The sequence below is a fragment of the Somniosus microcephalus genome, unplaced genomic scaffold, assembly GCF_052327205.1.
Source record: "Somniosus microcephalus isolate GS21.2 unplaced genomic scaffold, FLI_Smic_1.0 scaffold13, whole genome shotgun sequence".
In the NCBI taxonomy this organism is placed as follows: Eukaryota; Metazoa; Chordata; class Chondrichthyes; order Squaliformes; family Somniosidae; genus Somniosus; species Somniosus microcephalus.
Window position 1 is genome coordinate 348579 of NW_028225200.1, and position 10769 is coordinate 359347.

Below are 10769 nucleotides of genomic sequence, written 5' to 3' on the forward strand. Positions count from 1 at the left end.
ATGGGCACTAAATGCAGGCCTAGCCAGCCAGCGACACCCACATCCCATCAATAAATAAAAAAAGGATAAGGGGTAAGCCATTTAGAACAGAAATGAGGAGGAATTTTTTCACCCAGAGAGTGGTGAACCTGTGGAATTCTCTACCACAGAAGGCAGTAGAGGCCAATTCATTAAATATGTTCAAGAAAGAGTTGGATATATTTTTTAAGGCTAAAGGGATCAAGGGGTATGGGGAGAAAGCAGGGACCGGGTACTGAGTTTGGATGATCAGCCATGATCGCACTGAATGGCGGAGCAGGCTCGAGGGGCTGAATGGCCTACTCCTGCTCCTATCTTCTATGGCCTAGAAATTGAGTTTTGGCTTAGCCAGGGCTTTAGCGCCGGAAGTTAGTGCCGGCGCTAAGTCCCCCTGCGCGCGCCAAAAATTCAGCAGGGCCGCGCCCAAATGGCTGCCGGCGCTACTGAAGGGTCTTTGCGGCGGTAAATCGGCGCTAACTGCCGTTTCGCGCCGCAATTCCGGCGCTGCGGCACCCGATGCGGTGCGGCAGGCTCGGGAAGTGCAGGCCTCCTCCTTCCCTTAAAGAGGAGCTGCCTGCACCCGATCGCGGCCCGCGAAAATCTTTTAAAAAATGAGCCCGGCACCTCGGACAAGTGCCGGGCTTGCTTCTGTTCTGGGGGGGGGTGGGGGGAAGTCCGGGGAGGGAGCTGCGGCCAGGCGGCCGGCGGGAAAGCGGCCGGCCGCCGCGGGGCCTTTAATGCGCCGGCGCAAAGACTCGTAAGACTCTGTTGCCAGAGTCTTAGTTGCGGCTGTCACGGGCGAGGCGGCCGCAACTGAATTTCGGCGCTGGGGCCCGTCGGCATGGCAACCGGGACGCTGCGCACACCGATGACGTCATCGGTGCTGGCGCAGCGCTACCGGTCTACCGCGGCGTAAGGGCCCCAGGCAATTTCGGCGCCGGCGCCAAATGCAGCGCTAGGCCCTCTAGCGCCGCAAAATCGGCGCTAAGGGCACTCAATTTCTAGGCCTTTGTTTCTATTTATCTGTTCAGCCTTGGTCAGTCTGCAAAAACTCTGAAATGTTTCATAATGAAATCAGGGAATCAAAAAGCTGAGGTGAGGCAATTTAAAAAGACAGTCCCTGACCAGAGATTGCTGGATGCTGTCACTCGGTGCTCACAAGGATAGAATGTCCCATTCCCCAGGCACAGACATCCAGCACCTCGATCACAGCAAAAATTCACAAAACAATGGCAATATAACTTGGAGCAGAGATGGTTAAGTGGAGCTGTGATCGAGGTGCTCAAAATGGAATGCACTGCCTGAATGGGAGGTGGAAGCAGATTCAATAGTAACTTTCAAAATGGAATTGGATATATACTAAAGGCAGAAATTTGCAGGGTGGTGGGGAAAGAGCAGGGCAGTGGGACTAATTGCATCGCTCGTTCAGAGAGCCGGCACCAGCACGATGGGCCGAAAGGCATCCTACTGTGCTCTATGATTCTATAACATCAGCTTCTCTCTGCTCACTAGTACTGAGAGAACAGGGAATAATCTTTAAATCCAGCCCAGTTATTGGGGGCTTTTAACATTAACAAGCCCCAGTTGCCTGAATGTGATTAAAGGCATCGGAAACAGTGGAATCGACCCACCGCAGTCACACTGTGGACACTCTGGTGTGTCAGCGGGTGGGATACACCAGGGAATCCCTTTCCACACACTGAGGTTGACTCTAATGAGCGGGAGTCCCAGGGTTTCGGATACCAGATAATCAAGCTCACAAGAACACAAATTGTCTCTCCAGACTTTATTAAGGGCGCTGCATAACACAGGCCGGGTGATAATTCCCTCAATCTGGAGAATAGAAGTACAGTGGATTCACGCGCGATCTTCTCGAGTCTGTTCCAACTGGCAACGGCTTAAGTGGCCTGTTCTTATACACAAGCTTGGTTACCGCTCAGGAAATGGGATTGTTTGGACCCGTCTGTTGACCGCCTCCTGAACTCCTGCTAATTCAGGGAATTTAGTCCATCTGTGACCAGACTATAACCACAAGCCCGTCTGGTTATCACACCTATACAGTCCGTGAGGTTATTATCAGATTCACACCCAGACGTTGTGCCTTCACTTGTCTGGCACTTCATCCCATAACACGGGTACAGGGGCTCAGTAATGTTTCATTCATCAGAAAAAGACAAAGTACAACAACATACTGGTCAGCTTAACAGAATCTCATCATATTTATGGGGCTATAAATATAAAAGCCACTAAAAGATCCAGGAGGGAATTCAGGAGAAACTTCTTTACCCAGAGAGTGATGAGAATGTGGAACTCGCTACCACAAGGAGTAGTTGTGGACAGCTTTAAGTTCCTCGGAGTCCACATCATGGAAGACCTCTCCTGGTCCTTCAATAGCTCCTCTCTGGTGAAGAAGGCCCAGCAGCGCCTGTATTTCCTAAGGAGGCTGAAGAGATGTAACCTGTCACCGCTGATCCTCTCTAACTTTTACCGCTGCACTATAGAGAGCATCCTGACGAACTGTATCACAGTATGGTATGGCAGCTGTAGCTACTATGACCGGAAAGCCCTGCAGCGGGTAGTCAAAACTGCCCAACGCATTACCGGCACCCGGCTACCGACCATAGAGCACATATACCAGAAACGCTGTTTACGGAGGTCACGGTCCATCATCAAAGACCCTACCCACCCCAGCCACAGTCTGTTCGCCCTCCTGCCATCTGGGAGACGCTACAGATGCATTCGCACCCGTACGACCAGATTTAGGAACAGCTTCTTTCCCAGGTCTGTCATCCTACTGAACTCCACAAATAAACTCTAAAGCCTGCACATCTGCCAATGCACTTTATTATGGTTATGTTTATGTTAATGTATTACAAGCCAAATGTATGTTGAATGTTTAAATGTCTTAATCTAAATGTACACTCTCGGGAGCCGCAAGCCTACATTTCGTTGTACTGCACTTGTGCACTAACAATGACAATAAAGTTGATGATTATTATTATTGAGGCCAATGGTATAGATGTATTTAAGACGAAGCCAGATAAACATAGGAGGATATGTCGGAGGAGGCTCGCATGGAGCATAAACCCCGGCATGGACCAGTTGGGCCGAATGGCCTGTTTCTGTGCTGTACATTCTGTGTAATAACATGAACAGTCCACCGGCGCGCTCGAGGCCTTCCGTGACCGGTGGGTACCGGAGGGACTGGCGTGCATCATCACCACCGAAAATAGAATTTTAATTTCATTTAAGTTTCCTTTAAACTTTTTTTTGTTATGTTACAGGTTTTATTGGTTGTGATGGTTGACTTTTAATAGGCAATTGCCTGTGATAAGGAGAAAAACAAAAATAACATTAACAGTCAAATCAAGGGAATCATCAGCACAACAGATTGAAAGATTAAACAGCAGTCCAAGAATTTATAAAACATTCATCCATTCCACGTTCATGTCACCCCAGCTGTCTGCAGGGCCCTGCGTTACAGAACAGTGTGAACTCGCTGGTGTCTCAGCAGGTGATTGGAGCGTTTAAAGCTCTTCCCACAGTCAGAACATGTAAACGCTCTCTCATCAGTGTGAACTCGCTGGTGTTGCTTCAGGTCCCCGGATCTTTTAAAGCTCTTCCCACAGTCAGAACATTTAAACGCTCTCTCATCAGTGTGAACAAGCTGGTGATCCTTCACATCCCCAGAGCGTTTAAAGCTCTTCTGACAGACCGAACATTTAAATGGTTTCTAATCAGTGTGAACAAGCTGGTGTCTCAGCAGGATAGATGAATCAGAGAATCCCTTCCCACACACAGAGCAGGGAAATGGCCTCTCCCCAGTGTGAACCCGCTGGTGTCTGGTCAGAACCCTGGAGGTTTTAAAACTCTTCCCACAGTCAGAACATGTAAACGGACTCTCATCGGTGTGAACAAGCTGGTGTCTGGTCACAGCCCCGGAGTATTTGAAGCTCTTCCCGCAGTCAGAACATTTAAACGCTCTCTCATCAGAGTGAGCTTGCTGGTGTCTCAGCAGGTGGGATGGATAAACAAATCCCTTCCCACACACGGAGCAGGTGAACGGACTGTCCCCGGTGTGACTGCGCCGATGAACATCTGACGCAGATGGGGAACTGAATCTCTTCCCGCTGTCCCCACCTTTACCCGGTTTCTCCCCGGTGTGACGGTGCACGTGTCTCGCCAAGGCAGGCAATCGGCTGAAGGCGAGTCCACACATGGAACACGTGTGCGGTTTGTCAGCACTGCAATCGCTGCTCTCTCCTTCCATGTGCAAAGGCCGATGATATTCAGGCCCTGATGAATCGAGCGACTCTGTCTGATCCTGAGGTGATGTTTGGTCTGAGCTTCCTGTCTGTAAATGCTCCATTTCTGAAACCCTGTAAAAGGAGTGTAGAAAGTAGTAAGAGGGAGAATGTTGTCTCATGTCGCTCTTTCCCAGCCCAGGGGCAGTGAAGCTGATTTTCAGGTTCCAGTTGCTGTCCCCAGGTGAGAGCAGCTCAGTCAGCACAGAGCTGGGGCTGGAATCTGGGAGAGTGGCCGCAGGCAGCACAGAGCTGGGGCTGGAATCTGGGAGAGTGGCCGCAGGCAGCACAGAGCTGGAGCTGGAATCTTGGAGAGTGGCCGCTGGCAGCACAGAGCTGGGGCTGGAATCTGGGAGAGTGGCCGCAGGCAGCACAGAGCTGGAGCTGGAATCTGGGAGAGTGGCCGCAGGCAGCACAGAGCTGGGGCTGGAATCTGGGAGAGTGGCCGCAGGCAGCACAGAGCTGGAGCTGGAATCTGGGAGAGGGGCCACAGGCAGCACAGAGCTGGGGCTGGAATCTGGGAGAGTGGCCGCAGGCAGCACAGAGCTGGGGCTGGAATCTGGGAGAGTGGCCGCAGGCAGCACAGAGCTGGAGCTGGAATCTGGGAGAGTGGCCGCAGGCAGCACAGAGCTGGGGCTGGAATCTGGGAGAGTGGCCGCAGGCAGCACAGAGCTGGAGCTGGAATCTGGGAGAGGGGCCACAGGCAGCACAGAGCTGGGGCTGGAATCTGGGAGAGGGGCCGCAGGCAGCACAGAGCTGGGGCTGGAATCTGGGAGAGGGGCCGCAGGCAGCACAGAGCTGGGGCTGGAATCTGGGAGAGGGGCCGCAGGCAGCACAGAGCTGGAGCTGGAATCTGGGAGAGGGGCCGCAGGCAGCACAGAGCTGGAGCTGGAATCTTGGAGAGGGGCCGCAGGCAGCACAGAGCTGGGGCTGGAATCTGGGAGAGGGGCCACAGGCAGCACAGAGCTGGAGCTGGAATCTGGGAGAGGGGCCACAGGCAGCACAGAGCTGGGGCTGGAATCTGGGAGAGGGGCCACAGGCAGCGGGCCTGGCAAAGGGACAATCACTGATTGAATAATAAACAGGGGTAAGGGCACACTAACCTCACATCAGATATATCTATAGCTTAAGTAGACAGATTTTAAGCCAAACGATGGGACTGATGGCTGCAATTCCTGTGCCATGCGGGAACTCTGGGACGCTTCACGTGTCCTGGTGAACCGCGTGTGCAGGAAGCGCCTCCCGTGGCTGGAACTCGAGCGCGGGGTCTCTGAGCTTGGGGAGCGGCTGGAGTCACTGCCGGGCAGACGGGAGGCTGAGAGTTTCCTGGAGCGCACGTTCCAGGAGGTGGTCACCCCACAGCCACAGAGAGTTCGTGGGAATTGTAACTGGGTGGCCGCCCAGCAGGGTTTGAGGAGGCAAGGCAGTGCAGGAATCCCCCGGGAGTGCGGCACTCTCAAACCGGTTTTCAGTGCTGAATCCCGGTGAGGGTGACGACACCTCGGGGGGACAGTGCAGTCTAGAGCGCATCCACTGCACTGTGGGGCAAGGCCAATTTCAGTGGGATGAGAATGGATCTGGCCCGGGTAAATTGGAATCAAAGATTGGCAGGCAAAACTGTAGAGGAACAATGGGCTGCCTTTAAAGAGGAAATAATTCAGGTACAGTCGAGGTACATTCCCACTAAGGGGAAATGTAGGGCAACTAAAGTCAGAGCTCCCTGGATGACGAAAGAGATAGCAAGATGAAGCAGAAAAAGAGCGTGTATGACAGATGTCAGGTCGAGAATACATCTGAGAATCAGGCTAAATATAGAAAGTTCAGAGGAGAAGTGAAAAAGAAAATACGAAGGGCAAAGAGAGGGTATGAGAATAGAATGGCAGCTAACATAAAAGGTAATCCACAAGTCTTCTATAGGCATATAAATAATAAACAGGTAGTTAGAGGAGGGGTGGGACCGATTAGGGACCAAAAAGGAGACCTACGCACGGAGGCAGAGGGTAAGGCTGAGGTACTAAATCAGTACTTTGCATCTGTCTTCACCAAGGAAGAAGATGCTGCCATAGACATAGTGAAGGAGGAGGTAGAGGAGATACTGGATGGGATAAAATTGATAAAGACAAGGTACTAGAAAGGCTGGCTGTACTTAAAGTAGATAAGTCACCAGGGCCGGATGGGAAGCATCCTAGTACGCTGAGGGAAGTGAAGGAAGAAATTGCGGAGGTACTGGCCATAACCTTCCAAATCCTCATTAGAAACTGGGGTGGTGCCAGAGGACTGGAGAATTGCAAATGTCACACCCTTGTTCAAAAAAGGGTGTAAGGACAAACCCAGCAACCACGGGCCAGTCATTTTGACCTCGGGAGTGGGGAAGCTTTTAGAAACAAAAATCAGGGACAAAATTAACAGTGTGGATTAATTAAGGAAAGCCAGCACGGATTTGTTAAAGGTAAATCGTGTTTAACCAACTTGATGGAGTTTTTTGATGAGGTAACAGAGAGGGTTGATGAGGGCACTGCGGTTGACGTGGTGTGCATGGATTTCCAAGGCGTTCGACAAAGTGCCACATAATAGGCTTACCAGTAAAGTTGAAGCCCATGGAGTAAAAGGGACAGTGGCTGCATGGGTAGGGAATTGGCTAAGTGACAGGAAACAGTGAGTAGTGGTGAACGGTTGTTTTTCAGACTGGAGGAAGGTACACAGTGGTGTTCCCCAGGGGTCGGTTCTAGGACCACTGCTTTTCTTGATATATATTAAAGACTTGGATGTGGGTGTACAGGGCACAATTTCAAAATTTGCAGATGACACAGAACTTGGAAGTATAGTGAACAGTGAGGAAGATAGTGATAGACTTCAAGTGGACATAGACAGGCTGGTGGAATGGGCGGACACGTGACAGATTAAATTTAATGCAGAAAAATGTGAAGTGATACATTTTGGTAGAAAGAATGAGGAGAGGAAATCTAAACTAAAGGTTACAATCCTAAAGTGGGTGCATGAACAGAGAGAGCTGGGGGTATATGTGCACAAATCATTGAAGGTGGCAGGGCAGGTTGAGAAAGCAGTTAAAAAAGCTTACGGAAACCTGGGCTTCATGAATAGAGGTATAGAGTACAAAAGTGTTGAAATGATGAAGAACCTTTATAAAACACTAGTTCGGCCTCAACTGGAGTATTGTGTCCAATCCTGGGCACCACACTTTAGGAAGGATGTGAAGGCCTTAGAGAGGGTGCAGAAAAGATTTACGAGAATGATTCCAGGGATGAGGGACTTCAGTTACATGGATAGACTGGAGAAGCTGGGGTTGTTCTCCTTGGAGCAGAGAAGATTGAGAGGAGATTTGATAGAGGTGTTCAAAATCAAGAGGGGTCTGGACAGAGTAGATAGAGAGAAACTCTTCCAATTGGCAGAGGGGTCGAGAACCAGAGGACACAGATTTAAGGTGATTGACAGAAGACCCAAAGGCGACATGAGGAAAAACTTTTTGATGCAGCGAGTGGTTAGGATCTGGAATGCACTGCCTGAAAGGGTGGTGGAGGCAGATTCAATCACCGCTTTCAAAAGGGAATTGGATAAGTACCTGAAAGAGAAATATTGCAAGACTTCAGATTCCTGGGGCAGGAGGGACCAGTTCTGGGGCAGGAGGGACCTGTCCAAGGTGGACGGGTTGCACCTCAACAGAGCTGGGACCAATGTCCTCATGGGGCGGTTAACTAGTGCTGTGGGGGAGGGTTTAAATTAATTTGACAGGGGGATGGGCACCAGGATGAAACATTAGAGAAAAGAAACAAGGTGAAGAGAGGACTGGGAGAGACAAGTAGCACTAGAGAGACAGAATTGCTGGTCATCTTCCAAAATTCGATAGACTCTGGAACAGTTCCCATGGATTGGAGGGTAGCTAATGTTACCCCACTATTCAAAAAAGGTGGTAGAGAGAAAACGGGAAATTACAGACCGGTAGTGGGGAAAATGCTAGAGTCCATTATAAAAGATGTAATAGCAGAGCACTTGGAAAACAGTGACAGGATCGGACAAAGTCAAAATGGATTTACAAAAGGTAAATCGTGCTTGACTAATCGACTGGAATTTTTTGAGGATGTAACTGGTACAATAGATAAGGGAGAACCAGTGGATGTGGTGTATTTGGACTTTCAGAAGGCTTTCGATAAGGTGCCGCATAAGAGAACAGCGTGTAAAGTTAGGGCACATGGGATTGGGGGCAAGGTACTGACTTGGATAAAGAACTGGTTGGCAGACAGGAAGCAAAGAGTTGGAATAAACGGCTCTTTTTCCGAGTGGCAGGCAGTGACTAGTGGGGTACCGCAGGGAGCGGTCCTAGGACCCCAGCTATTCACAATATATATAAATGATCTAGACGAGGGAACGAGATGTAATATCTCCAAGTTTGCAGATGACACAAAGCTGGGTGGGTGTGTGTGCTGTGAGGAGGATGCTGAGAAACTCCAGTTTGATTTGGACAGGTTGGGTGATTGGGCAGAAGCATGGCAGATGCAGTATAATGTGGATAAATGCGAGGTTATCCACTTTGGTGGCAAAAACAGGAAGGCAGATTATCAGACCGGCAATAGATTGGGAGAAGGGGAAGTGCAACGAGACCTGGGTGTCCTTGTGCACCAGTCGCTGAAGGTAAGCATGCAGGTGCAGCAGGTGGTTAAGAAGGCAAATGGTATGTTGGCCTTCATAGCGAGAGGGTTCAAGTACAAGAACAAGGATGTCTTGCTGCAGTTGTACAGGGCCTTGATGAGACCACACCTTGAGTATTGTGTGCAGTTTTGGTCGCCTTATCTGAGGAAGGATGTTCTTGCCATGGAGGGAGTTCAGCGAAGATTCACCAGGCTGATACCTGGGATGGCAGGAATGACGTACGAGGAGAGATTGGGTCGATTGGGCTTATACTCGCTGGAGTTTAGAAGAATGAGAGGGGATCTCATTGAAACTTATGAAATTCTAACAGGACTAGACAGACTGGATGCAGGAAGGATGTTCCCGATGGTCGGGGCGTCCAGGAGCAGGGGTCACAGACTAAGGAAAAGGAGTAAGCCATTTAGGACAGAGATGAGGAGGAATTTCTTCACCCAGAGAGTGGTGAACCTGTGGAATTCTTTACCACAGAAGGCGGTGGAGGCCAATTCATTAAATATATTCAAGAAGGAGTTGGATATATTTCTTAAGGCTAAAGGGATCAAGGGATATGGAGCGAAGGCAGGGACAGGGTACTGAATTTGGATGATCAGCCATGATCTCATTGAATGGCGGAGCAGGCTCGAGGGGCCGAATGGCCTACTCCTGCTCCTATCTTCTATGTTTCTATGAACCCCAGGACCAGGCCGTTATGGGGAATAGGTATGCAGATCTAGGTGCAAAACTAGCTGCGGAAGAAATGCAACCAGAGGACGCGTTCAAAAACGAAATAAATATGGTCATGATAGTGCGGCCCTCCCTCAGTACTGCCCCTCCGACAGTGCAGCGCTCCCTCAGTACTGCCCTTCCGACAGTGCAGCACTCCCTCAGCACCGCACTAGCGTGTCAGCCTCGCTTTATGTGCTCAAATCCCTGGAGCAGGATGTGAACCCACAACCTTCTGACTCTGCTATCCACTGAGCCACAGCTGATTCCAGTCTTTTACACAGTTTCATCATAACTTCGTTGCTTTTTGCACTCTACGCCTCTCCTAAAGCAGGGGAATTATGATGAATTGTTAAAGTTTTTTTTGCAGAGTGACCAAGGCTGTGTGTAGGAAACAATTGTGTATTTGAAAGCAGCTTGTATTGTGAAGCTTGTGCCCCTTTGCCAGGCCCGCTGCCTGCGGCCCCTCTCCCAGATTCCAGCCCCAGCTCTGTGCTGACTGAGCTGCTCTCACCTGGGGACAGCGCGTCACAATCGGCCCCAGCGCACCTGAGCTGGAGAGGAGGCCCCGCCCCCTTGCCGCGCCGCCATTGGTTGGAGGACCAGGCCGCCCAGTTCAGTCCTCCCAGCTCAGCCCTCTTCCTATTGGTCAGCGCTCCCGTCAGTCAGAATCACATTGCTCCGGCTCACTCCGCCATCCCGCGCGGCTCAATCCGCTCCGTTCGGCTTCCGCGGAGGTCCCGTCCTCCCGACTCTCAGGTTTGGTTTTACTCGTATTTTACTTTATAATCTCGCTCTCCGATCCCCCCCTTCTCACCTCGATTTAAATCGATTCCCAACACTTGACTTTAGCCCGGCCGCTGATTCCGCCTCTTCCCCGGGCCCGGCCTTCCGGCTGCTCCCCGGAGGCCCCGCGCAGGCGCACTGGCAGGGGAAGGGAGGGTGATTGACAGATGACGATTGATAGAAGCGCCTGCCCGCGCTGTGATTGGTGCAGAGGAAGGCAAGTGGGCGTGTCCGGCCCCCGGGCCCACGTGGGGGAGTCAAAGGCTGGCTGGAGCGCATGCGCAGCCCGCCTCG

The 10769-nt window shown here is 51.0% G+C and overlaps 1 protein-coding gene across 1 annotated transcript; it reads right to left on the bottom strand.

Moving 5' to 3' along the window:
- Positions 1–2710: 2710 nt before the first annotated feature.
- On the bottom strand, positions 2711–10598 carry LOC147083935 (uncharacterized). Its single transcript, XM_085980012.1, has 2 exons — positions 10507–10598; positions 2711–4397 (listed from the first exon to the last, which is right to left on the bottom strand). Exon 2 carries the CDS (start codon positions 4385–4387, stop codon positions 3752–3754), a length of 636 nt encoding a protein of 211 aa, XP_085836138.1. The 5' UTR covers positions 4388–4397; positions 10507–10598; the 3' UTR covers positions 2711–3751.
- Positions 10599–10769: the final 171 nt, after the last annotated feature.